This window comes from Meleagris gallopavo, chromosome 2 (genome assembly GCF_905368555.1).
Source record: "Meleagris gallopavo chromosome 2, MGAL_WU_HG_1.1, whole genome shotgun sequence".
Lineage (NCBI taxonomy): Eukaryota > Metazoa > Chordata > Aves > Galliformes > Phasianidae > Meleagris > Meleagris gallopavo.
In genome coordinates, this window is record NC_139405.1 from 14,909,656 (window position 1) to 14,935,833 (window position 26,178).

The window sequence follows — 26,178 nt, forward strand, 5'->3', positions numbered from 1 at the left end:
GTATTTGTTTTATATGAGTGAGGAACATGGTTTTCTGGAAGGAAGCATTCTGTATCAACAGCTACAAATGGAGGGGTGACCTCATGCTCAGAGGGGAGCCAGCACATTTTAGGACATGGGAGATGTTTCACCACACAGCAGAGATCCAGGAGAGGCTGTCCTCTTCCTGCCTGAGCTTCCCTGAAAGGTGGGGTCGGTGCTGCTGCCTTTCTCTCCAAACTACTTTGCAGTGACTTGGAGTGACATACTGGAAATAGTGCATACAGCATGCATGTGGATGCGGCATTGAGGGACGTTGTTTAGTGGGCACAGTGGTGATGGGCTGACAGTTGGACATGGTGATTCCGACCTTTTCCAACCTTAAAGATCCTGTGATTCTTTGATTCTATGATCACCTCTGCAGAGTGCCTATGCCCACAATTTCTTGGTGTCACCACCCAGACAGCCATTGTCTATATATGGGGCCATGCAATGGGAGTTCTCATAGCTGGGAGTTGTGTTGCAGGCTTGTTTAGATCCTTGCTGGGTTATTTTCAGCTGGATTACAATTTCCAGATGTTGAGTCAATCAATGAACACGACTTCTTATAACATGGGAAGTGAGGAAAAACTCCGGTTGCCCCATTACAACCTGGTGGCAGTGGAGGAAGAGAAGTTTGCGTGGCTTTGTACCATCTCACCAGATTTTGTATGTCCTGAAGCATTTGGTGCTTCTTATTAAGCACCATCTCCTAAAGTCACATGGACTTCTGTCCAGACAGACTTTCAAGAGGGCCATACAGTCACCTGGACCAGAAACCAGTCTGAGGATAGGGAGAGGGAGTGCTCTCCCACACTGAATGTCCCATCCTGAGGATGCAGAGGGCCCTGTGCCTTTTCCAGGCGCCTTTTCCTTGCCTGGATGTGAATGCCCTTCCTTCCAAGCTGTGCAAAGCCCTAACCATGCCGCCTGGTAAAGCATTAGGTAATTTCCTTCCCTCCTCCTCTGGAAGGTGTTTTGATTAGCGTAACCATTGTGTTCCCAAATTAGCTTGTGTTCCCAGCTTTGCCTTTTGGCTGGATTTTCCTGTCACAAGTGTGCTCTGGCACAGTGACACAGCTTTCTACGTGCCAGCATGTTGCCTATGTCCCAGCCACCCAGGTGGCACCAGAGATGCACCAGGGCAAGGCAAGGTCCTAACCCTGATAAATCTGAGCGCTGAAGATGATTGACATGGAGATATGATCAGCTTGGTGCTTATCATAGGACCACAGGATGCCCAGAGTGGGAAGGGGCCTCTGGCCTTTACCTGGTCCAGCCTCTGCTTAGGCAGGGCTTGTGCCTGTGTTGCCTTGATCATTCACTGAGACCTCATGTGAGTCTGGTGGAAATGCAGCGAGTCAGCCCCAATGCTTGTTGGGCTGCTGTTGGACTAGAGTAATGGTGAGATGGTTCTTTATTTTTGCAATATACAGCTGTTGCTAAATTGTTGTTCTTTTTTTTTTTTAATAAGGAAGTAGCTATTACAGATATATGAATTTCCTCCAGAGTATTTAGTGTTTCTCTCGGGCAAAACAGGATATTAGGAATTTTTTTTTGTCAGAAGGAGTGGTGAGGCACTGGCACAGGCTGCCCAGGGAGGTGATGGAGTCACCATCCCTGGAGGTATTCAAGAAATATGGAGATGTGGCACTGAGGGAATTGGTTAGTGGGCATGGTGGAGATGGGTTGACAGTTGGACATACAGTGATCTTGGAGGTCTTTTCCAACCTTAGTGATTCTAAGAAATATTTCACTGAGATTCACTGTTCCTGAAGCCTTGGTACCCCTATCTCCTCAGCTGGAGGCTCTGTGACAGCCTGAAATTCATCACTTGGGTAACAGTGTTGGTGCAGGAAAGGCTTCCTTTAAGCCCATAGAAGACCAAGGAGGAGAAGAGGGACTAGCAGGATACATGCATGGAAAATGAAGCAGGAGTACATATATTGGCTTATGAGTCCCTCCAATAGGGACAACCAGGCTTTCCCACATCTCTTGAGAGAAGGAGAGGGGCATCACCTGATGGAGCGGTAGGTGTCCCTGTACACTGCATGGAAGTTGGACAAGATGACCTTTATACGTCCCTCCCAACTCAAATGATTCTATGATCTGCGGGACTATGTCTGCTCACAGACATGGCACTGGTGCTGGAGATGGGAGAACACTTGCTCACCATGGGATGTTGCAGTTGCACAGCCCTCCCTCTGCTAAGCTTTCAAGTAAATTCTGTGACAGAACAAGCTTAAGAATGGTCTGTTTAAAACATCTCCAAAGAGGAAGGAGAAACTGATGAACCAAACAGATATTTGACCTTGCTCCCTGCTAAAGCACGTGCTGTCATGCCTTTGGATGGCCTGAAGCAATCTGACACCAGATTTCAGCTGGACTTAAACAGTGGGAGCCCCAGTATGGCCAGGGGGAGAAGGAAGGATGCCACAGGGATGTGATGTTTTTGATGAGGTCAGTGGGCAAAGTGAGAAGTAGCTGGGGAAGAAAGAAAGAGATTATCTTCTCAAAAAACTTTGTCAGCTAATTTAACTCCCAGATCCTCATCAGTGCTATCTGCTTCTGTGTTAACTGTCACTCATTCCAAGGATAAAGTCACTGAACTTTTGGCTTTTGGTTGCCATTTCTGCATGTTGGAGTGGTTGGAAAGGTGATGGAAGCTAAAGCACAGATGTTCTCCTTGTGAGTGGGGGTAGGTGCCCATACAGATGCGCTACAGGTGAGCAGGAGCTGGCCAAGAGCTGAGGAGTCACCTCAGCAGGGACAGCTGCTTGTCATAAAGCCCCTTGCCCCATCACATCTGTGTTTTGGGACTGTGTGTTCATGCTCCCCGTGAGCAAGCCCTGCCAGGAGCCTTTTCTTATAGGCTGAAAAGCTGTGGTGTGGTACACGCTTGTTTCTTTGCAAGCATGGCCTCTTAACTCCTGACTTAACACTTTGCTCTTCCTGGCATGTTTCCCATCCTGATCGCTCTCAGCCTGCATTTCGCTCGTCTGAAGATCTCAGCTCTTGGTTCCTTCAGGACCTGGGGAGCACCATGCAGAGTCCCCTCACCGGCAGCAGGGCTTGTTTGATGAGCTAAATATATCCCAGCCGTGGCTATGGATTTAGGATAACTAATATATCTAACGGAAAGATTTGGAGCAGCTCCAGGGCCAAACAACATTTTCTTCCCCAACAGCCAAAGGCTTGTGGATGCAAAAATAACTAGGGACTAAAAAACCTGAGTTGGAGCAGGGAATTTTCAGACTGAACCCAAGAAAACTTTCTAGCAGTGAGGATGACTGTGGATGATTGCCAGCACTTTGGTTGTTTTAACACCAGGGTACAGAGCGCTCTGGAGGGGTTGCGCTGGGGTTGGATGCTGCCTTGAAATGAGGGCTGAGCTGAGTTCAGCCCCCCCAGCCCTATTCCTACAAACTGTGATGCCTTAAAAAGGGGAGGATAGACAAACCATAGGCACTGGGATGAGGTTTGAACCATGGAGGTGTTGGTGAGCAGAGGATGAACGAGGGCTTCAAGCAGCTGAGGAATTAACACCGGGAGCCTGAGGGCATGTCTGTGTCAGTGTGTTCCACATGCCCGATCTGTCTATTTCAGGTCCCTGTGCAGAAGCCATGTTGTCATAATTAGCTGAAATGTTTCTTCACTAGCATTTTTTCCCCCTCTAATTTCGTCACATTTGTCTGCATGAAACAGTCACTTATTGTCCTTGCCATTGTGTTGACATGTACCAGGCTGTGGACGGGACCTGCTGCTGATCTCAGTTGGCCTCAATAGCACAGCTTGTTCTGTGCTATTGATGGTGACGGTGCAGCAGCAGCTGGTGTGAGTCCTAGTGACACCGCTAAGAGCAGTCCCAGTGGCCACTCCATGAAAGGCTCTGGCCACTGAAATGCATTAATGTGTTTTTAACCCCTTTTCTCTTCAATCACATGAAGTATCATTCTGCTCAAATGCTTGATGTTCCCTGGGACCCAGCTCTGCTGCCTTCATGACCACAAGCCCCTATGAAAAGGTCAGATTATCCCTCCTTCCCAGCTACTTCTGTAACAAATGGATTTCTATCTATAATCAATGCCTAATGAGCTCAGAAGCCACGGAGTGCTTCATAACAGAGCCAGAGTGGAGCAGAAAAGGGAGAGAGATGGCTTTGGGTTTGGCTGAAGGTGTGGAGACACAGGAGTTGTCCCCACCAGAGCCCAGACTTTGGGCGCAGCTTTGAGTGAAAAGGGTAGCTCATGTAATCTTGGGTTACACGGTAGGCAGCACACCTCTATTCTTACCCTTTTGTTACTCTTTGGCTGATGGTTCCTGCTTGGCTGGGTGGTTGGTTGGTTTGTTGGCTTTTTTTTTTTAGGTGGCTGGTTGGGTTATTTGTTGGTTCATTTGTTGCTTTTTTTTTTTTTTTTTGGACGGATGGTTGCTTGGGTGGTTTGCTGGGTGATTGTTTGAGCAGGTGGTTGATTTGCTGGGTGGTTTTGGAGATACAGCCTCGTGGAGTTTGGCCTTTGGTCATACTCAAGATGGGTCTCATTCTTATGGTACAGATTGCCAGGTGACAGCATCTCCCAAAGGGCGCCCTGCCTCCTCTCCATCACTTCAGCCACGGTTGCTCCGTTCCACTGTGAATGGAGTCCCTTCAAGTCCTTTCTAAGATATTGAAGCATTTACTTAATTTCCAGCTAGCTAACCCTCTCTGGTGCAAATAGACACTTGAGTAGTACACCCCGTTTCCTTTTTGTCTCACACAGGACCTCAGGCCAGGAGACGTACGTGCCCCTGTGCCCGCCATGCCGGGTGTCACTGCACACCGTGAGCAGCTCTGGGCAAGGTTCTGCCCCAGCTCCGGAACCCACGGCTTATCAGGCTCTGCTCTAATAGCGCGGAGCGCATGGTGCTGATCCCAGCAGCTTCCCGGGCAATCAAACCCTCTTTCTTCCTCGCAAACAGCATTCGGCCAAAGGTCTGCAGAGGTGCACACCACGGGCCGACCTGCTCACGACCGGCTCGCAAGCCTTTACTTCTGAGTCGGAGCCAGCCAGCCTGTCGGAAGCTCCTTTCCGCCTCGCCAACGCCGCCAGCTCCGAGCCCGGCTTTCCCCGGGCCGGGGCCTACAGCCCCCAAGAGGCGGCGCGCCCGGCCCGCCCCCCGCTCTGAGTGGCCCCGCGGTGCGGAGCGGGGCGGGCCCGGCGCGCCCGGCGAGCGAGCGGCAGAAAGTGCCACGACTCCAGACGGGCGTGCGGCGAGCGGGGAGCGACCCGGACGGGTAGGCGGCGGCGGGGCCGGGGCGGGCGGGGGGCGCCGCTTCGCTCGGAGCCGCGGGGGCGCTGCCGGGGATCCCCCCTCTGCACGCACCCCCGGCTGCCGGCGGGATCCCCGGGGCGCGGCGGGAGGGATTCCCGCACTCCCCCGCGGCGCTGCCGGGGGACCCCGCTCCGGGCTCGGCGGCCCCCGGCCGGCTGTCAGCGCTCCGGGAGAGCCCTCCCCGCGCCCCCGCGTGCTGGGGGGTCCCGTCGCGATGGGTCCCGGCCCGCGCCCCTCCGTCCCGCCGGGGGGGTGTCCGGCCGGGATGAATGGCCCGCGGCGTGCAGGGCGGTGCGGAATGGCGACGTGTGCAGGCGGCCGGGGAGGGGCCCGCACCGCCGGATGATGGACGCGGCTACGCCGCCTCTTCCTCCCCCGACCGACCCCTCCTGCGCTCCCCGGACACCCCCGGGGCTCCGTGCCCCGGCCCCGGCTGTCCCGGCCGCATTCCTGTGCCCGCAGCCCGATGGGATCCCGTAAGCTGATTACCCGCGGTTACAGAAGGTCACGGCTATGAGATGATCGTGCCTTTTCCGTTCATCGCGCTAGAAAAAAAGACCTCGGGATGTCCTCCTCCTGTTGCAGCGGGGTGCGGGGAGAAACTTCAGGAGCCGCTGGCGGTTTCATGCTTGAGAAGAAGCTGAAATCTCAGCTCAGAGCCTCGTGTGCTGGGCCGAGCAGCTGCTGGGGGAAAGCAGAGGGAGAGCACCGCTCTGCGGGCTGCACGGAGCCCGGCTCGCTGCCCTGCTGCCCCACGCACCTCTGCACCTCCTGACTCCAGCGGGAGGTGCTGCTGCGATGCTCCGGCCAAGCACAGCCCTTGGGTCACAGCGCGGGAGCATCTTTCCCTGTTGGCTGCGCTCTCCCAGGTCAGGGCAGCCAACGCGTTCTCCTTGGGTGGGAAAATGAGATCTCTGTGGCTCCTGTGTGACCTGCTGAGCTCCATGTGTGGGATGGTGGGGCTGGGCACTGCTCTGTGCTTATATCCAGAAGGGCCGAGCATTCCCAGCTCCAGTTCCATGGACTAATGCTCAGGGCAAGCAGGAGTGGCTGTGTGAAGAAGGTTTCCTGGGCTGTTATCTGAGATTTGGGGAAGTTTGGCTAACGAGCAAAAGGCACACTGAAGAGTTAAAATGTGAATTCACGTGGGTTTATGGAATGTGAGCTCTATTTTTTGGATGTGGAAGACTTGTCGTTTCCGTGCACCACAGTGTAGGCAGTGGGCTGTAAAAGGCCCTTGCAGGAGAAAACGGTGTGCCCCCTCTCCTCTGCTCTGTGTGTAAGGACAGGTATAGAGGACTGCTGTGGGCACAGCCAGTGGGACGGCCCAAGTGCAGAATGGGGCTGCCAGGAACTGCGTCATCTTGGGTGTGAGGTTTTGGCCAGGCTCTGGAAAGGTGTTCTGGTGCCAGACTGGGATTTGCACTGTTTCTTCTTTTTCCCTCCTTGGCTCCCCGCAGCTGCTTTTGGATGTGGTGACAGCAGCTGGTTGGGTTGGATGGTGGCTGCCAGGAGTTGGCAGTGAGCCTTCCCTAAGCTGAAGCACCAAATTTGCTCTAAATGTGTATATGTGATAGTATGGGGTTGAGGAGGGTTTACACTTACCAACATAGGTACTTTGTTCTGTCTTCTGACAGCTGATGGATGCTTTGGTGTAACTCTAAAACCAGCATTAGATCATGGATATGTGCTCTTCTTACTTTCTATTTACTGTGGGGAAGTCCTTCCTTTTCCTCAGTAGGTTGGAACACGTTGTCCAGAGAAGCTGTGATACCCCATCCCTGGTGACACTCAAAGCCAAGTTGGATGGGACCCTGGGCAACCTGAGCTGGTGGGAAGCAGTCTTTCCTGTGGCGGAGGATTGGAACTGGATGATCTTCAAGGTCCCCTCCTTCCTGTGCCATTCTATGAGGCTGCCCATCCTAGTGGGGAAGATCCCAAAGCACTCTTCCTGCAGCAGAGACACCTAGCACACTGGGGCAGGGTCTGTGTTATCTGCTGAGAGCTCGGGCAGTGCCTGTTCACTGCAGGGTGGCTGGGTCCAGCTGGCACAGAGCCTCCTGTTCACTTCAGACAGGGCTGTGAGTTCCCTGCTCCAGCTGTTGGAAAGGAAGAGCCTTCCAGGTCTCTGCCTTCAGGCGCTGAGGTTTTGCAAAGATGCTGATCTCCTTAGCTTTATTCTTCTTTTTGCCTCCTCCCCCTACCCCCCCAGCACCTCCTTCCCTCCCTCCTCCTCAACCCACAACCCCTTATACAGAGGAAATTTGATAATGTTTACAGTTAAGTGTGGGGATGGGAACTCCTGATAGCTGGGGGCTTTCTGCATTTTTCTGATTATATTTTGAGGCAGGATGACCAGAAACCGCATCTTGGCACGTCTTGGAAAGCACTCCTTTGTAGATGAATGACCCAATTCAGCATCCCAGTCGGGGTTAATGAGCCAGCTCAGGGCCACATGGAGGTTGTGCCATGATAGGAGGAACCTGAGTGGAACGGCAGGGAAATGATGGTCTTAGGAGTTTGGGACAAGGTTTGATTAGAAATTGAGCAGAGTGGAGATGGTAGCACCTTGCAGTGGCTGCTCTCTGCCTGCCCAGTCTCAGCATCCAATGCTGCTCGTGGTGTTTGGATGGACAAACTGAGCCCCCCTTGCCTGCCAGCTGATAGCAGAGGTGGAAGGAGAAGTGCCACATCCAGTGCTCCCTCCACAAGTCTCACTCACTTCTTCCTGCTGGCGTCTGTTGGGGAGATGAGATAATTTATGACTGTGACTCTTTTTTTTTTTTTTTTTTTTTTTTTTAGCATGAACTTCTGACTTTTATTGCTATTTGCATTTCAAGGAAATGGTTGGGACTTGGTTCTCTACATGGTGTACGTGCACACAGCCTCGGTGCTGGGTTTTCTCCCTAAGAGCAGCAATCTGGCAGAATGTGATCACGTCACATCCATGCTGCAAGAGCTGTTGCAGAATGGTTGTTTCTGCATTTGGAAGCAAATAAGGAAAGCTGCCCTGCACATGCTTTCATCCTGTTTGTTAGAAGTGTCACAGGTATCTCCCTACAGTCATGCTAAAGCCATCCCAGCATACATGCAACAAGTGGTTGCTGGTCTGTGATTGCATCCCTCTTCTCTTTCCAACTTTTGTTCTTCTGGAGATTGCTACCAGTGAAATTAGTTGCAGCAGTATAACTGGATCACTGTGAATAGGCAACATAGTGGAGGAGCACAAGCTCTCATGATCTGCAGCTTGGTAGCCCTCCCCAAACGTGTGTGAATCATGAGTGTTTGTCTTCTCAGTACACGGTGGTATTTGGAAACACAAATGATTCTTTTAATTCCCTTGCAGAAGTGATTGCGTTTTTTTCCTTTTCCCCTCACTGTTGCTCTGATGTCTTGCAGGCACAGAAGAATACGGCAGGATGGATGTGTACGACCCTCAGACGCTGGGCGTAGTGGTCTTTGGAGGCTTTATGGTGATATCAGCCATTGGGATCTTCCTGGTGTCCACCTTCTCAATGAAGGAGACTTCTTATGAAGAAGCCTTGGCAAAGCAACGTAAGGAGCTTGAGAAGACCAACCAGCACAAAACAGAGAAAAAGAAGAAGGAGAAACCTGTTGAGAAAAAAGGAAAAGCAAAGAAAAAGGAAGAAAAACCTAATGGAAAGATACCGGAGCAGCAAGTTACTCAGGAAGTGACTGACTCTTCCAAGGATGTGGTTCTTGAGCGTGCTGTGGTGCCAGAGCCTGTAACAGTTGAGTCTCCGATCCCAGCGGTGTCAGTGCCCCCTCAGGAAAAGGAGAAACCTGCTCTGTCTCCTAAGGAAAAGAGGAAGAAAGAGAAGAAGGTGGCAAAGGTAGAACCTGCTCCTAGTCCAGCACTGGCGTCTGCTCCTGCCAGTGTTCCCAAAGGCTCTCCTGTCTTGGAGGTGACCCCTAAGGAGGTGCCTGTTGTGGCTGTGCCACCAGTTGGCACACAGCAAAGTGCTCCGGTTGTCAGCTCCATCCCCATCAAAAAAACTGAGGCTCTTCCAACCCATGAGGAGCAAAAGCATGATGGGCCTGTCAAGAAGAAGGCTGCATCCAGGAAGAAGGCTGAACCAGGTAGGGCCAAATTCCTCTGCATGTATTCCCACTGAGTAAGCAAACGCAGCTTTTTAGTACTGCTAAAACAGAGCTGTCCCGTTCTGAGACTTTTAATTTTTTTTCCTTCCCAGTTGGTAACAGGGTAACTATAAAATGGCTGGGTCTGGTGAGATGGACTCTGTGTGTTGAGTTTGGCTGGGAGGAGGAACTTGTTCTGGACTGCCATTCTTTCTAGGAGAAGCAGAATTGAAGTTAACAACTTACTGGTTTATTTTCACTCTGTAACGTGTTGCCTCCTGCTTTTGAGCGTCCTGCGTGGTGCTTATCTCCTTGGCTCAGCACACAGGCATTAGCAAGCTATAGGTTCCTCTAGGATTCACTGTTGCATTGGGGATCTCTTAGCGGTTTTGTATACCAGGAATGAATGGAAGCTCCGGGTACTTCTGGGAGAGGAGCAGCTACCAGGGTGCTGGTCAGCAGGGTGGAAAACAGGGATAAGGAGCTCCCATACTCAGTGGGGTGTAAATAGGTGTAGGCACAGTTCTGTAGCAGGATTCCTGCCAGTCTTTGCACCAATTTGAAGAGGTTTGGTTTGCTTTTTTGCTGCTTTTTTTTTTTTTTTTTTTTTTTTTTAATGTTGTTGCTTTTTGGGTAAATGATTCTTGCAGGCTGAGGCAACATGGATGGGAGTTCACTTGTTCACTTAGGCAGTTTTTGGGTTGCTCTGAACATCTCTGCCTTTGGGTGTGAAGTACTGGTCCTGCATGTCTTAAAAGCCAGGACTGATGTCTTAGGTGCTCCTGCAGGGTTTTCCAAATGAGAGCTCTTGTCAGTGTTTGTGCCACGACGTTGTCTGTGGCTGGACCAAAGCAAAATGGACAGCCTTTTGGTGCCTGCTGTGGTGTCCCACTTTATTGGAAGCAGAAGCAACAAATTATCCTGTTGCAGATAAAAACTGAGATGTTCAAAGACATGTCCTCGGCATTGAAACAGATGCCAAACCTGACAGAAGGGGATTGAGGTATTTTTCTCCTGTGTGTTTTTTTTCAGCCTCCTGCACTGCAGGAAAGCTTGTTTACAAGCGGTTGGTATGTACTTGGATCCCAGGTCATGAGGATAAAGGAGCTCCTTTGATATAGGAGCTGTTCCCCTTGACACACGTGAGGGTACCTGATGTGGTAGTGCTGAATGAGTTCTGTTCCTAGGGCTCCAGGCAGAGAATGATCTGTGTCTGCAGTGCCACGTGTCTCCTTGGGTTTGTGAAGCGGCTCAAACCTTGCTGTGCTTCCACTTAGCAGCTCTACCAGGGCAGTGTTGTGCGAGGGCTTCTTTTCTTGGGTGAGGCGTGAGGTTTCCACCTCAAAATCAATTGGTGAATCAATTGGTGTAGGCTTCCCTTTGCAGAGCAGAGCTGGGATGAAGCAGGCTGCTGTGCTGTGCCGTGGTTTGGCAGGTTGCCCCTGGCCCGTTTGCCAGCTGTGAGGCTGTGTTTGTGTCATGCCCTCCTTGTGCAAAGATTTGCTTGCGCAATGCTGGCCGGAGATGGGTGACATTTTGCTGATGGGTTCCTCCACCCAACATAACCAGGTTGAGGGAGATAATGTGCTGTCCTGCATCTATACTATCACCCGTGTGGGTGAAATGTGAGCCTGGCTCCTGAGTAGTGCGGTGTTTTGCCCCTTCTTAAATGTGTTTTCCATGAGGTGCTGCCACCAGTGTGGCTGCTGGGCCCAGTTGGGCCCTGTAGTGGAATCGGCCTTGGACAGCCTGGCAGAGGCCCCTGTGTCCCCAACAGGGGTTGTGCTGGAGCGGGTGGCCTTGATGCCCACTCCTTGCCCAGCTCCAGGGACCCCAAACTCATCCTTCATGTTAGCAGAGCAGTAGGGAATCCTAGAATCTCAAAGTGGTTGAGGTGAGGAGACACCTCTGGACTGCACACACTGGGCTGGTTGCTAATTTGAAACATCAGTTTTGGGATTGAAACTTGCTGAGGGATTTAGATGCTCTGCCATAATCCTGAAGTGGTCTCAGTTCCCCCTTTTTTTCTCCCTAGCACCTGCTGACTCGGATGGGCCCCTCTACCTGCCCTACAAGACACTGGTGTCCACCATCAGCAGCATGGCATTCAGTGAGGGGGAGGCTCAGCAGCTCATTGAGATCCTGACAGAGAGAGCGGGTATCGTGCAGGACACCTGGCACACGGTAGGGCTGTGGGCACCCTCATGGGCACCCTCATGGCCACCCACTGCTGCTGTTTCTGCCTCTACCTCTGTTGAGCCTCGGCAGAGAGAGCTCCAAGTCTTTGGGTGGGCTGGGGGTCCTACTGACCCCACGCTTCAGTTCTGGAGGCTGGAGCTTTGTTGGAAGTCCTGTCAAAGCACTTTGGGTGGCTTCTGCCTGTGGAGCAAGACAGTGGGTTTGGAGGTGGTATCCACTCATGTGCCACTTCACTCTTGCAGGCTACACAGAAGGGTGACCCAGTCGCTGTCCTGAAGCGCCAGCTGGAAGAAAAGGAGAAGCAGCTCACTGCTGAGCAAGAGGATGCAGCTGCTGCCAGAAACAAGCTGCGGGAGTTGAACAAGGTAAGCGCTGTGCAGCCTGACCAGCATCACGGTGGCTCACCCCACTTTGACAAAGCATCCAGGCCACAGTCTTTGTCCATTTGCCTTTGCATTGCTGGCAGCAGGTGGGAGAGGAAAGGGCAAAGCCATGCAGCACAGTTGTGTCACTGTTCCACACAGCCCATACAGCATAGCCCAGCCGCCCAACAGTAATCATAGAATCACAGAATGGCTTGGGTTGGAGGGGTTGTTAAAGATTGTCTAGTTGCAACCCCATGCTGTGCAGGCAGGGTCGCCAACTGCTGGATTGAGCACTAATTCTGCCTCTGCAAGGGGTGGTGGGTGCTCTTGATTTGTTTTTTTTTTTTTCCCTGCTTTGTGCTCAAATTTTCTCTGATGAGCAGGAGAAAAAGTCCGTGCCATTTTACTGCTTTCTCACAGCTGGCCCACTGTGGAACAACAGTGGCATCCAGTGGCCACAGAGCCCAAAAGAAGATGCGGGTAGAAATGTAAGTGCTGAATGACTTAGCTTGGCTGTGCTACCTCATGGTGCCCAGGTAGCTGATAGCACTGAAATGGCTGAACTTCTGCATCTTCTGAATTCAGCGGCCAAGTTTTGTGTTCCTTTGTAAGAAGGAAACTGGAGCCCCGAGTACTAAGCAGGCGGCTTCTCTCCATGCAGGAACTGGCAGCTGAGAGGGCCAGGGCGGCAGCCAGTGAGAGCAAGCTGAAGGAACAGCTGGTCACCCGCGAGCGGGAGATCACTGCTGTCCAGGCACGGATGCAGGCAAGCTACCAGGACCATGTTAACGAAACGCAGCAGCTCCAGGGAAAGGTAGGCTACAGGATGTCCTCTTCTTGCTGCCTAATGACTTTTCTGGGTTTCATGGAGATGTAGAGTGGTGCAAAGAGAGATCTGGGGCTTGAGGAGGTAGGAGTGACTCTCTGATGCTCAGTTCTTCAATGTGGGCTTTATTGAACTGTGTTGCTCAAGGAGGAGTGAATGTATGGGAGCATCTTAATGATGTAGACTGATGAAGGGGCAAAGCTCCGTGGCACATCCTTCGTGTGTATGTCCCAGGCTGAACTGGGATGTTGCATGCACTGCACAAAGCAGCATAACCTCTGTTGGGCTCCTCTAGATTCGGGCCCTGCAGGAGCAGCTGGAGAATGGCCCCAACACACAGCTTGCTCGCCTGCAGCAGGAGAACTCCATCCTGAGGGATGCGCTCAACCAGGCCACCAGCCAGACGGAGAGCAAGTAAGCCCATGGCGGGGGTGGGGGCAGAGGCTAAGACTGCCTTTGGGCAGCAGGGATTAGCTCTTCTTTGGGCTTGGCCTTTCTCACTGACTGAAGGGACGTCCCCTTGCAAAGCCTGTAGCTGGCTGGAGGTAGGGGTGGGAGTGAGGAAGTGTTTGCAAATGGCTTTTGGGGTCAGGCAGGGGGAATGAAGATGTCTTTCCCATGCTGTAGCTTGTGATACTGTGGGAGGGCAGGGGAAACCCCCTCTGCTGTGAGCCCAGGCCTACCTGTGCTGCTGCTTCAGCCAGCAGGCAGTGGGAGGGAGAAGGGAGCAGGAGGCGCTGGGGCCCTTCCCTGCTTAGGTGAGCACATACTTCCAGACCCAAGAAGAAATTCAGCTGGCTCTTTGAAATGAGTGACGATGCAGGGAGCAGAGACGTGCCTGATGCCTGTAGAACAAATATGAGCTAGATAGAAGAATTTCACACTCCTTTTTATAGAAAATATGAAATGGCTGGTGATTAACAGCAGTAAAATAATTACAGACTCGACTCCAGATGCTTAAAGAACTTCCTCTTGTGTCTGGGAACACAGATCCTCATGTCTTCTACTTCATAAGAAAGGAATGTCTCCTGTGATTGAAATACGGCTTTTAAAAAATGATTTGTCAACTTTCCACCCCCTCCCTGAAGGACCAGGCGGGCCCTAGAAATAGGAAAATGCAACCACTAAAATGCTTTGAGTCCTATATCAGGCCCACAAGCGGTTGTATTCCTCTGTAAGTAACACTAAGGATACTTGACTGTTCTGCAGGCTAAGAGAACCCTGCTTTTTCCAGGCAAAATGCTGAGCTGGCCAAGTTACGGCAAGAATGCAACAAGCTGATGAAAGAGCTGTCTGAAAAATCAGAGGTGCTACAGCAAGAGGAGCAGCAGAAAAAGAGCTGGGAGATCAAAGCAGCAGCGTCAGAGAAGCAGATCGAGCAGCTACAGGTCAGGCAGGCGCTGCCAGCCTGCTCTACCAGCTTGGGCTTGGTGCCCTGCAGGAGGGTCTGTGCTAGCTGCAGCTCCAGCCTGGGGTGGGGGACAGCTGGCTTGAGCTAACCTGGAGTGTGGGGCTTTGCCAAATGTTTTCCCTCTGATCTTGTCTGAGTTGCTTAATCTCCATGTGTTTCTGGTCATTCTCTTTGCAAACTGTAGAGGGTTGGACAGAGAGAGAGGATTTGCTGCGAGAGCCAAGTCCTGCAGTGTTCTGGGTTTGTGACCTTAGGAGGTCTTTTTTTTTTTTTTTTTTCTTTCCAGTGGAAATGGGCAGCTGCTTAGAGCGAAGTGTCATATACAGACAGCTCTTCCCCTGTGCCAGCCTTCAAAACGGAAAGTGCTCATATCAGACATTGACTTCTCACCTCCCTTTCTGCAGGGAGGGTGATTGTGAGGGACACTGACTGTAAGAAACTGAAGTTAGTTGGGAGACGAGGCTGTGTGCATGCTGCTGGGGGTGTGCAGACGTGCTCTGTGCCTGCATGCATGCACACACCTTACCTTACTCAGTAAAACTGTCTCTTTCCAGGTTGGGTAGGGGCTAAGTGGCTCAGATATCATTAAGAGTAACTGAATTGCGTGGGATGTGGGGACATCAAAGGAGCTTGTGGAGAGATGACTATCCACAGCTGGAAAGCAAACTGCTTTGCAGATCTCTTAATAGTCTCCCCTGTGTTAGTTTGTCACATGCATTGTGGCTTTCTTGTAGCATCACCAGCAAAGTCCAGGCAGCATGAGACTTAGTCAAAACCGTTCTTCTCACACGTCAGTGGGGCTGGTGTGAAGGTGTTGTGGGAAACCCAGACTATATATGCTGCTGAGCGTACCTGGTGCTGAATGGGCAGGGAGCATCTGGCCTTGCCTCCTGGTCCCCGTGGGACCAGACACCACCTCCTGGTGGTGGCTGAAGCTTTGGAGGCAGCAGGGAGAGGAGCACGTGGGAGAAGCTGGGAGGGCTTTTTCTGCAGCAGTGTTCCTTCCTTTTCTGTAGAAACCTCCTGAGATGTGATGGGAAACCCGCTGGCCCGCACCAGCTTGTGTCTGTGCTTATGCAGATGAGAGAGCGAGGGAGTGAACCCACAACTCTGTTTTCAGGCCTGTTAATGCTAGCACAGGAGATAGAACTGTGGCTTTTTTGTTGTCACCAGGGTGTGGCTGGCTTGTTTGTTTCTTTGGGTGCTCAAAGGCCACCTCCCAAGCACAGACTTGGGGCAGGCTGTGGTTTGGAGCGTGTTGCCAGTGTGCAAGGGGAAGCACCTTCTGGCAGGGCAGTGCTTGTGCTGGAGCTTGGCTAAGCCAGGATCTGGGAGCAGTGTAGGCACTCAGTGTCCTACCTCTTCATTTTTTGCATGCCTGAGGGTGCAGTCTTCCTTTCAGTGGACCATTTTTGAGCCCCTGTTGCTTTTGCAGTCAGGCAATAGGGACAGCAAGGAGCCTGGTTGGTGATGAAAGCACGGTATTGGTATGAGGGCAGAAGCTGCCTTAAAGCATCAACTTCTAGGCGTGCTTTTAGGGGAACTTCTCAAAGGCTGTCAGCTTGTTGCATGCCTTTATACTGGTCGCATAAGCCATCGTACTAACGGCAAGGCCTCAAAGCCGGTTATGTGTTTAAGTGCCTATGGTGATGAGGAGATGAGGCAACTTCCCAGTGCTGCCTGGAGTTCTTAACTGAGGACATGGTGTTAAATCCTCAGAGCAGTTCTGGAAGCATCATGCACACGAGCTCTAGGCTGCTGGTTGCCTTTTCCTGTCCTCTCCACACAAAGCATTGCAGTGGTGTGATGTGCGGAGCTGCTGATTTTTAGCACGTGCCTCATGCTCCTCTTTCTGCCTTCCCCCTCCAAGCACACATCTTGGCCTCTCCTCTGCTGCTTTCTAAGATGGAAAAAAAGTCTTCTCTGGCCCAAACCACATAAAAAATTCCACTGCCTGTGGAAACACGTGGCTGGGCGTCTGAGTCTCTCTGATGGCGGTGTCAGACCTCTACATGCTGGGCTGAGGCATCAGCTGCCTGCATGGCATCTGCTTTCTGGGAGCTAAAAATGTTGAGGATGACTTACTTCCTTGACCTCCTTGGTGTAAGGAGCTCCTGTGATATCCTGTGTGCTGCTGGCAGGACATTCTCCTCATCTCCCCACAGCACAGCGGCAGCTGTGAGCGTGGTCAGTAAATAGAGCTGTGCAGTGCCTGCCAGGGTAAACCTGCAGGAGAAGTTCAGAGACATCAGTGTGTGCTGCCGAGCATGGGGTGTTTGGGCTCTGAGCATCGACTGGGGCTTTGCAAAGGAGGGGCTTCCTGCAGTGCAGTGCATAACAATGCTTTTCGGTTGGGTATTAGGACACATTTCTTCTCAGAAGAGTGGCGAGGCAGAGGCACAGGCTGCCCAGGGAGGTGGTGAAGTCAGTGTCCTTGGGGGGGCTCAAGAACCATGGAGATGTGGCACTGAGTGACGTGGACAGTGGTGAGGATGGGTTGATGGTTGGACATGATGATCTTATCTTAGTAGTCTTTTTCAATATTAATGACTCTGTGCTTCTATGACCAGAGCTTTCAGAGGGTTTTCAGCACTTAGCTTCCTTGCAGACTAGGGGGGAGGTTAGCATGATGGCCAGGATGCCTGGTATGCTCTTTAAAGCCTTCTTTTTCTGCCACGCAGGCTGCACACAGAGAAGTGGAGGTGACACTGCAGAAGAGATTGGATGAAGTAAGCGATGAGCTTCGCAAAACCCAGAGCAGCTACAGGAGCCTGGTAGCAGATGCAGAAAAAGCCAAAGGGCAGCAGCAGAGCATTGCTGGTGAGGACGATGAAACAGCACAGGGATAGCTGTGGGGCAGCTGGAAAACGAAGCAGATTTTGAGCTTTTGGGGCTGAGTGTTGGATGGGGCTGTTGAGGGCAGGATAGGTAGACCTGGGGATGAGTTTGGCTTTCTTAGCATAAATACAAGCAAGACAAGGGGCTGATACATGGCTGGTGCTGCAGGAAAAGGCTGTGATCCTCTCCTGGGTTGCCACTGCAGTGCCTCTGTCCTGTGTCAGCTTGTGCTGTCTTGCATCCCTTCCTGCCTATTCTATGCCCCTGGAAAGCATCCACGGCCAAGGCTTCTTTGGCCAAGGGTTGTGCTAGGACAGGGCAGGATGGGGAGTCTCTAAGTTTGTTGCACCTACCTTTGTGTGTTTCTCTCCCCTTCCTCTGGCAGAACTGCAGGCCAAGCTGCTGAGCTCTGAAACAGAGGTCAAAAGCAAACTGCTGGAGCTGGACAGCTTGAAGGGGAAACTGCAGGATGCCAGCTCAGAGAACACGAAGCTTCTGGAAAGAATCAAATCTATCGAAGCTCTGCTGGAAGCAGGCCAGATGAGGGAGGCAGAAAAAGACAGAGACCTGCAGGTCCTGTGCATTTTTAATTTGGGTGAGAGGAGGAAAGGGGGTTGGATTGCTTTGTGACAGATGTGGAAGGGATCTGCCTGTGCCCAACTGGAAGTGGATGGTTCAGCTCTTAGCACCAGGTCCAACCAGGTGTTTTTGCACTGTGATATTAGTATCTGTGTTATCTCTGCTAACGGACCTTCCCTGGGGTCCCACTGAAATGGTTGATCTGCATCACTTGTCTAGGAAAGATAATGAAAGTGATTTCTCTGTTTCTAGGCAGCCAATGAAGCAGAAATGAAGCAGCTGCAGCTAAGGTATGTCTGGGTGCTCTCTAGCATATACAAACTGCTTCTTCTTCCAACTCGCTGTCTGTGCATCCCAGACTTTGCCCAGTGCTGAGCATGTGGATGAGTACTTCCTGCTCTCCCTGTTAGACAGCCTGAGGTGACTGTGAAGCCAGGAAGATGAGGTGAATCCTGGTCAGTGCAGCTGTTTAAGGTATTAATTGGTTCCAGTGCTGGCCTGCTGGCCCCAAATAACAGGCAATCCATTCTGAAGTGACAGTTTAATTGCTGTCTGGCACGTGAAGGCTAAGTGTTCATGTGCAACTGGCTGGGGAAGTTGTTGGGGCTGAAAGTGGATGAGGACCTGTGATGTTTCTAATTGAAGCCTGTGCTCAAAGCTGGGTTATCCAGGTCAAGGATTTGGGGACTATTTCAGGTGAGTTTGGGATATCTCCAAGGATGGAGATTTGCCACCTCTCTGTGTCCCTGTTCTTCTGTTTGACATCTACTTGCATCAGAGAAAAAAGATTTCATGGCATCTGATTGGAGTTTCCCACACCACAAGTTGTGGCTGCTGCCTCTCACCCATGTGCTGGGCACCTCTGAGAAGGATCAGGCTCTGTCTGTGGCAGAAGGAATTCTAAGGTGCCCTTGCTGTGAGCGAGGACCCAGAGTTCCCCTAAAGGAGGGCACCTGATCAATCTGAGGTCCTGGGACCCCAAGATATTTGAGTGATTTGTGTCAGGGACTTAAATCTCCCTTGTTCTGCTCAAGATGAGAGTCCTTTCGGGGCAGATGATGGGCCTGAGGGTGTAGAGGTAAGCTGCAGGCTGTGAGACGTCTAGCTGGTGGTGCTGATTTTGGTTACTGGAGATAGTAGGATGATGCCTTCAAAATGTAGAGCCATGGGGTATCTCAGCCTAATGAGCCCTGAATGGAAGCGTGCTGGGTGTGGTTCCAGTTGTATGATCCAGAGCTTGTGGTCTTTGGCTCAAGTTGTTGTCTTGTCCTAAATGTGCAGCCAGACAACTACTCGCTTATTATTGTTGTGAAGAAAACTAGATCCCACTCCAGTATTGCCATGGTCTTTCATTTCCTGGTTTTAATCCCAGCAAGTGCAGTCTGCTTCCTTTAACTCTCCATCCAAGTACAGCTTCTCACTGCTTGTAAATCCAAGAGCAGATCCCAAATAGGGCTGTGGTCCCATACTCAGAGCTCACTGCTTGGGGTGGAAGGTGGAGGTGGAAGCTCACTCCTGCATCATGCCATTCATCGTACCTTTCCAGGCTCCAGGAGAAAACAGACCAGCTCTTGTCCTTGGAAAGGGAAGCAGCAGAGCTGCGAGAGGCGATGGAGCAACAGAAGACAAAAAACAATGTATGTGGAATGAACTGGGCTCAACTTTTGCTGCTCAGATTCTTTTTCCTATAAAATCCAAATCTTTGGGGTCAGAATGTTAACAGTTGCTCTCTGGGCACGGGCTCTTTCAGCCCCATGGAGCACTGGGGTATCACTTTATCTGCCAGAGATTGGGAGGGCCCTGGCAGGGTGCATGACTCGAGTGCTTCAGCTGATGGGCTGCATGGTTGGAGGTGTCCCTCCTCTGTCCTCCTGGGCTCAGGACCTATTAAGCAGAGAAATGCTGTCCAGCAGGGTCAGGGCAGTTCCTCATTGCCTATCTGCTCCTTTTCCCTCTACTGCAAGGCTGCATGAGTTATTTGGAGGCAACGCTGCAGCCTTCCGCTAGGCCTGTGTCCTCTTCAGGCAGCTCCGACGGCTGCTTTTGGAGCTCATCTCCATCCTGCTCCATTCTGTTCCTGCAGGAAAATTTGAGCCTGGTGCTTTGGGCAGCTGCAGGGATGGAGAAGAAGGGAGTGCATGTGGGTGATGGGATGGGGAATCCTTGGCAAAAGTGGCAGGCTGCCCATTTTCCTGAACGGAGGCTTTGAAATCCTCCGCAGTGCCAACAAGCAGCTTGGCGGCCTTCAGCGTGGTGTGTGGCAATAAGCCTTGTGTGTGTGGTCTCGGCAGGACCTTCGTGAGAAGAACTGGAAAGCAGTGGAAGCATTGACCACGATGGAGAAGACATGTGAGGAAAAACTACTTGCTGCTACAAAAGCAAAGGTGAGCCCAGTATTTCTCTTCAGTAGTGGTGTCAGTGTTGTAGGGGAAGCGTTCAGCCTCCCCAGAGCCACCAGTTGTTTGCTCTGGGCTGCCTGCCTTGTCTTAGGAGCAGTGCTGGTTTAACTTTCTCACCAGCTTCCCCGGGTCTTGTCTTGAGGCCTGTGTATCCACTACTCTCCCACTACTGGGGATCCAGGACTGCGGATGGAGGGGGAGGGATATTTTAGTGATTCTCAGAGGCCATGTTCTCTGTTTGCTGGTTTTCCCATGCCAGCTTACCTGTGTAGGCACAGAAAAGCAAGGCTGGTGCTGCCAGCCTGGCCCACAAGCACTCAAGTTCTCCACCTCATGGCAGTGTGTTCCTCTTGCAGGAGGAGTTGGCCCACCAGCTTGATGCGCTCCAGACACGAACCAAAGAGACTCTGCTCTCTGCGCTCCCAGAAGTCACTGTGTCACAGCAGGTGGGCTCCTACCATTCCAGCCCATTTACAGAGTCTCTGCCATGTAGGAGTGACAGGCATCTAAACATTTTTTTTCTTTTCCCCTCCTTGCCCTGTTTTTCAAACTCAGGATTATGAGGCATGGCTACAAGAGTTTAAGGAGAAGGCTGTGGATGTGCTAAAGCAGCACACAATTACAACAGGGCCTGTGGTAAGTGAGGGGGCTGGGAAGTAGAGGGGAAGTGAGTGCTTAAGTCGCTTTTTTCTTTTCCTCATTTCTCTTTCTCCATCTCCCTTCTCAGGATTCAGCACTTAAACTGAAAGAGGCAGAGGAAGCGCAGAGCACTTTACAAGCAGAATGCGAGCAGTACAGAGCTATCCTTGCAGAGACAGTAAGTTACAGCTCCTTGTAACATGTTGGTTTTCTGCTAGAAATACAGCTCAGTTTCACAGCAGATCATGGGCTGCTGGTGGGCTTTGCACAGTATGCTGGGGCTGCCATGGAGATGGTTATTCCCCAGTGAGATAGGGGAAGTGGACAAGCCTGAATTTTATCCGTTCTAATCAAGTTGGAAGCCTTTCAGGATGTTGCTTGAGGCACAGTAGCACGTGCAAGGGGCCTGTTAAGCAAAGTGGTTAAGGCAGCTTGGGAATTGGGTGTCCCCAGCCCCACCTGGGGCACCTGGTTTTGTTGCTGATGCATTGCCCCAAATTGCAATGGCTCAAATCTTTTGAGAAGAGATGGATGTTCCATGGCACCCAGCCCTGGTGACTGCCATGGCGCTCCATTTGGGAGGGCTGCAGGAGGCTTGGGCTCAGCTCTGGCTTTTCCAATAGGAAGGAATGCTGCGAAACCTGCAGAAGAGCGTGGAGGAGGAAGAGCAGGTGTGGAAAGCAAAGCTTACCCTCTCTGAAGAGGAACTCCAAAAGGTGCGTGCTTTGGGACATCTGAGTGTGTTGCTTGTGGAGCAGAGGGGCTGTTGGCTGCAGACTGGATGGTGATCCTATCTGTTCCTGCCAGCTTTGGTCTCTGAGGCATGAGACCTTTCTCTTCTACCTCTTGTCACAAAATTAACAGACACAAAGCTCACTTAAACCCTTCTTACTCCCACCTTCCTGCCCACTGTGTATTGGAGGAATGGTACAGCTCTCTGGTACACGCATGATCATTGGGAAACTACGTTACTGCTTCAGTAATCTCAGCTCTGGAACTTGGAAGTCAGACTCAGCCTTCCTGGTGGGTGCTGGCTTGGCTGAGGCAGGGCACGTGCCGTGCTCTTGGACTCCTATTTTCAGGGACTTGGCTTGCTCTTGGTATCTAGGTTGAGCTTGGCTTTGGTTGAAGTTTCAGAAAGGAGCTGAGGTCCAAGCCACGTACTGTGAATAGTTTTTGGTCCAGCTGTCTGTCTAGCTTTGGGTACCTCTCACTGGCTACAAAGCCAGCTGGCTGCTGCTGAAGAGCCAGTGCTCTCCAACTGTCTGGGGGAAAGCATGTGTCCTGAACTCCTGTGACTTAGCTGGGGTCTGGGAGGGCTTGGCTGGTCACACTTTTTCTGCAAATCTGACTTCAGTTATCTCTGACTTCAGTATCCTCTTGAATGCAGAACTGAAATAAAATTATTTCCCATGGTCTGGTTGCTCCCCATCCTGTGGGCTCTTATGGGACTGCAGAGAGGTGGGAGAGCTCTTGTACAGGAGATCTCTAATTCCACTGCTGGCTGTCTGGCACTGAGGGCTGCAGCTGTGCTGCATGGGGATGACGTGGCTGCTGGTGTGTGTGTGTTGGGATGGACGTGGCAGCTGGGGCAGGCCCTGAGCACCTCTGCCTCTCTGTGGAGAACAGGGGAATTCTTCTGTTCAAATAATTCAGCAACCGCGATGTCCTTTTCTCAAAAATAAATCTGGGAATGCCTTCTACTGATGATTTTTTTCTTTCTCTTGGCTTAGTCACAACTCCAGTTGAAATCCCTTGAAGACATGATAGAGAAGTTGAAAACAGAGCTGCAGAGCACTGACCAGGTAAGGTTTTTGGCTTTCTGTGTTCCTGGCACAGACATTGGGCAGATGGGTGCTGTGCTTGGGCTGAATGGGAACCCATCTCCTGATCTACCCTGGGGAAGGTGGGCTGTAGCACGGGATGGGTCCGGGGTGTTTGGCACCTCAACCCCTTCTGCATTCTTCTCTTTTAATCCAGCAAAAGGAATACATCTCTCTCCTGGAAGCGCAACTGGAAAATCACTTGCAGACAGCCAGCTCTGAACGCCAAAACTACACAAAAGAAGTTGAAGGCGTAAGTGTGGCAGATGTTACTTTAAACGGTGCTTCTTCTAAGTTGGGCTCACCACTCCTCCACTTTTTGGGGATTTGAGGAGTGCCCCGGGGATTTGCAGATTTGCAAAGCTGCAGACGTTTGCTCCCATCTGAGATGTGGGCATCTGTTGTTGGGATAAGTTGGCAGGCTGATGGAGATCTATATGGAGATGTCCACTGCATCTGAGTACCCTGTGGGATTTCTGTGGCTCAGGTGAGGCAGAGCTGTCCCACAGTTGTGTCTTTGAGCAGCCATTAGCAAGTGATGTTATCACTGCTTTTCTGAGATGGTTGAATTGTAACAATGCCTCCCTGGGCTGCAGAACTCCAACATGAAGTACATATGCATGTTTGCCTTTTTACCTCTCTGAGGGCACCAGGATGATGGGGCTGGGAGATCAGAGGACAGCAAAATGGGATGGCGAGTGACCAGAACAAGACTTCTGTATTGTGAAGTGGACCATAGCCTCTCAGAGGTGTGGCTGGAGATAAAAGCCCAAACCCTGATGCTCTTCCTCACCTCTGCTTCTTGTTTCTTTTCACCAGCTGAGACAGCTCTTATCAGAGTCCCAAGAGCAGCTGGAGGCAGCAAAGACAGAAACGCAGAAGCAGAGCAAGGAGCTGACCCTGGTAAGGGGTGATGCACTGCTGGGACTCATCTGTCTGCATGCAGGACTGCTGCCTGGCCTCAGGGCAGCTCACAAACCACAACCCAGGGTTCATCTGCTTGCTGGTGCCCTGTTCCTCTCTGCAGGTTTAGAGACAGGAGGAAGGCACAGTCATCACATGGGCACACATGGTGCTCCCAGCTTTCCACACAGTGGAGACTGATTACCCCTCACAGACACTTGGAGTAGGGCTTTGGGTGCTGCCCTGGGGCCCTAGGTAGGATGAATTAGCTTGTGTATGCCACGTGCATAGGGATTGCTTAGAGGACTAAAAGATGGGGCTGAGTTTCAGCAGGTGAGTGGGAGGGAGGCCTGGGATAAAGGGCCAGGAGAGCCAGCAGACCTGCCAAAACCATGAGGGCTTTTGTTTTTTAAATCGTTACTTTGGTCGTGAGATAGCAGTTGCTGCTTTGCATTTTAATATTGGAAATGCTTCATTGTTTGAAGGCCACTATTATCTGACTCACTGAACGAACTGATGCAGCCTTTGCTCTTTGAGGAGCCTGGTGCTGGATGGTCATTAGCTTTAATCTCATTAGCTGGGCAGGTGGCTGTAAGCACTGAACTTGCTTGTGTTCATTCAGAAGCCTTTCCTTTCTTCTGGACAGGGTTTGTTTGTTAGTCCAAATATTCATCTTTCGAACTGCCCATGTTAGATGCGGAACCAGAGATGGTTTTCCCAACATTTCAGCTTGTTTGCAAGTAGAAGGGCTGACAAAACTAGTCTGCAGGTCCGTGTGGATCTTGTCACAGGACAGTGTAACTGAGGCAAGCTTGCTGGTCCTTCCTCCAGGTCAGGCAGCAGCTGAATGAGATGAAGAGCCACGTGCAGGATGGAGAAGTAGCGGGGTCACAAGCTGACCTGGGCGATCCCACGCCCTTTGAGGTTAGGGTGGTGAGACTGCTGCCCGCAGGGTCACTGGCCCTTAACTATGTCTCGTCCTGTCCCCCCGTCTCTAACTGCATGGAAAACTGCACGTGGCTTTGCTGTCGTCTCCTGTCCTGTGTGTATGGGGTCTGACAACGGAGGTTGTGGGAAGCTGGGCCTCGCTTCCATCAGCCACACATTGAAGGTCTTCTCTGAAGCAGGACGGGCTGTAGAAGAGGACATCCTGACACGGCTGCATGGGAACCCTTTCCTGCAGGAGGCTGGGGATTAGGATTATAGGCCCTATGTAGGAACAGAGGCTCTGCAAATCTTGCTGGAGCCAGGCTGAAGGCATTATCCACGGCTGTTCCCTTGCAGGCTAACACCTCTTGCTGGCAGCGGTGGCTGCCGCACGCTGGGCTCTGTCTCTCTCCTTTAATCCTGTTAACTGCGGAACCTTCTCTCGGGCACTGCTTTGGCACACATGAGGACCTGCCACATACGTCATCCCGTCTTGTGCTGCTCAGGAAGCAAGCAAACGGCTCCCTATGGCCGTCCTCCCAGCTTCTTTACCTATTGTCCTTCTGTGCCCTGGGGAAAGCTCCAGGCTTTATTTCTTTGGTACGGCCCAGCTCCCCACTGGCTCATCATCCTCATCAGCTCTCCCTTTGTTTTGTTTTCTTCGTGTCTCTTCCCCTCTCCAATGCAGTTGAAAATGCAGCTAGAGAAGAATGAGGCACTGATGGAGAAGGAACAAGAGCTGAGGCAAAAGCTGGTGCGGGAGCTGGAGGAGGTGGGTGCTGCGCCAGGAGAGTTGATGGCCGGGCTCTTCATGCTCCTGGCTAAGAAGCGCTGCCCTCCCGGTGGATGCAGTGCACCCAGCTGTCTGCTGGCGGCTCCATAGCCCAACTCTACAGCAGGGCCAGGCTGTGCTGGCTGCCAGGGCAGGAGGTGCCTGCTGCTGTGTGCTGGTGTTTAATGAGTGTGTCCCCCTTCCAGGCACAAAGCTCAGCGTGCAGCTTGCAAGCAGAGCTGGAGAAGTTGAGACTGGCTGAAAACGCAGCAACTTCGGACATGGAGGAGGCCCAGCATCTCAAGGTGATGCAGCTGACCTGGTCCCTTGTGCTTGGTGCTGAGCCAGAAGGGCCAAAGCTCTATCCAGGCAGAGCTTGGGGCGTGATTTATCCCCAGTGGGGATGGTGGAGCAAGGTAGATAGTTCCCAAAGGAAGATTCTCCTTGCCCCTGTGCTATCAGTGAGCTTTAATATGGCTGAAGGACAGCAGGCTATGAGTCACAGCCCCTCATTGACCAAGGTAGGGCGATGCTCTGAGCTGACTGCCTTAGCATGTATACAGGCTGGGCTTCCTGTAGAGTGGGAGGTCACAGAATCATAGGATATCCTGAGTTGGAAGGGACCTGTAAGGATCACTGAGTCCAACTCCTGGCTCTGTTCAGCACACCCTGTGTCTGAAAGCAGTGTCCATATGCTCCTTGAACTCTGGCAAGCCATGTTGCCACAACCAGTTTTGTGGTCACTGTGCTCTGTTGAGGTTTGCAGCCCATGCTGTCTCCTGGAGTTGCTGGGTCCCCTGCGAGCAGGGAGGCTGAGGCATATGGTTCTTTTCACTCCCATCTAGGAAAGACTTGAAAAAGAAAAAAAGCTAACAAGGGACTTGGGCCAGGCAGCAACCAAACTACAGGAGCTTCTGAAGGTTACCCAGGACCAACTGGCCAAAGAGAGAGAAACGGTGAAGAAGTTGAAAGAACAACTTCATGAAAAGGTACTTGTTTCCAGGACTGGGACAGATGCCCCAGCTGTGGCAGTTGGCCGTTCCTTCTGCCACTGGTGGAGGTTGC

General features: G+C 51.7%; 1 protein-coding gene across 4 annotated transcripts in view; it reads left to right on the forward strand.

Annotated features, from left to right (window-relative positions):
- Positions 1-26,178, forward strand: part of RRBP1 (ribosome binding protein 1) — a 56,903-nt gene that overhangs the window by 27,068 nt on the left and 3,657 nt on the right. Inside the window, exons 1-23 of one of the 4 annotated variants that reach the window (XM_085219041.1) lie at positions 5,160-5,293; positions 8,731-9,432; positions 11,468-11,616; positions 11,874-11,996; positions 12,658-12,810; positions 13,118-13,236; positions 14,057-14,210; positions 16,915-17,053; positions 17,457-17,644; positions 17,903-17,940; positions 19,197-19,287; positions 19,942-20,034; positions 20,406-20,495; positions 20,605-20,685; positions 20,777-20,866; positions 21,312-21,404; positions 22,422-22,493; positions 22,669-22,764; positions 23,331-23,414; positions 24,246-24,338; positions 25,030-25,113; positions 25,320-25,418; positions 25,959-26,102. In XM_085219041.1, the coding sequence (XP_085075167.1) occupies positions 8,751-9,432; positions 11,468-11,616; positions 11,874-11,996; positions 12,658-12,810; positions 13,118-13,236; positions 14,057-14,210; positions 16,915-17,053; positions 17,457-17,644; positions 17,903-17,940; positions 19,197-19,287; positions 19,942-20,034; positions 20,406-20,495; positions 20,605-20,685; positions 20,777-20,866; positions 21,312-21,404; positions 22,422-22,493; positions 22,669-22,764; positions 23,331-23,414; positions 24,246-24,338; positions 25,030-25,113; positions 25,320-25,418; positions 25,959-26,102 (2,955 nt within the window). In that variant the 5' untranslated portion in view covers positions 5,160-5,293; positions 8,731-8,750. Of the gene's footprint in view, positions 1-5,158; positions 5,294-8,730; positions 9,433-11,467; positions 11,617-11,873; positions 11,997-12,657; positions 12,811-13,117; positions 13,237-14,056; positions 14,211-16,914; positions 17,054-17,456; positions 17,645-17,902; positions 17,941-19,196; positions 19,288-19,941; positions 20,035-20,405; positions 20,496-20,604; positions 20,686-20,776; positions 20,867-21,311; positions 21,405-22,421; positions 22,494-22,668; positions 22,765-23,330; positions 23,415-24,245; positions 24,339-25,029; positions 25,114-25,319; positions 25,419-25,958; positions 26,103-26,178 lie in introns of those variants that run through there. The other 3 variants (XM_085219042.1, XM_085219043.1, XM_085219044.1) reach the window with 3 other exon arrangements.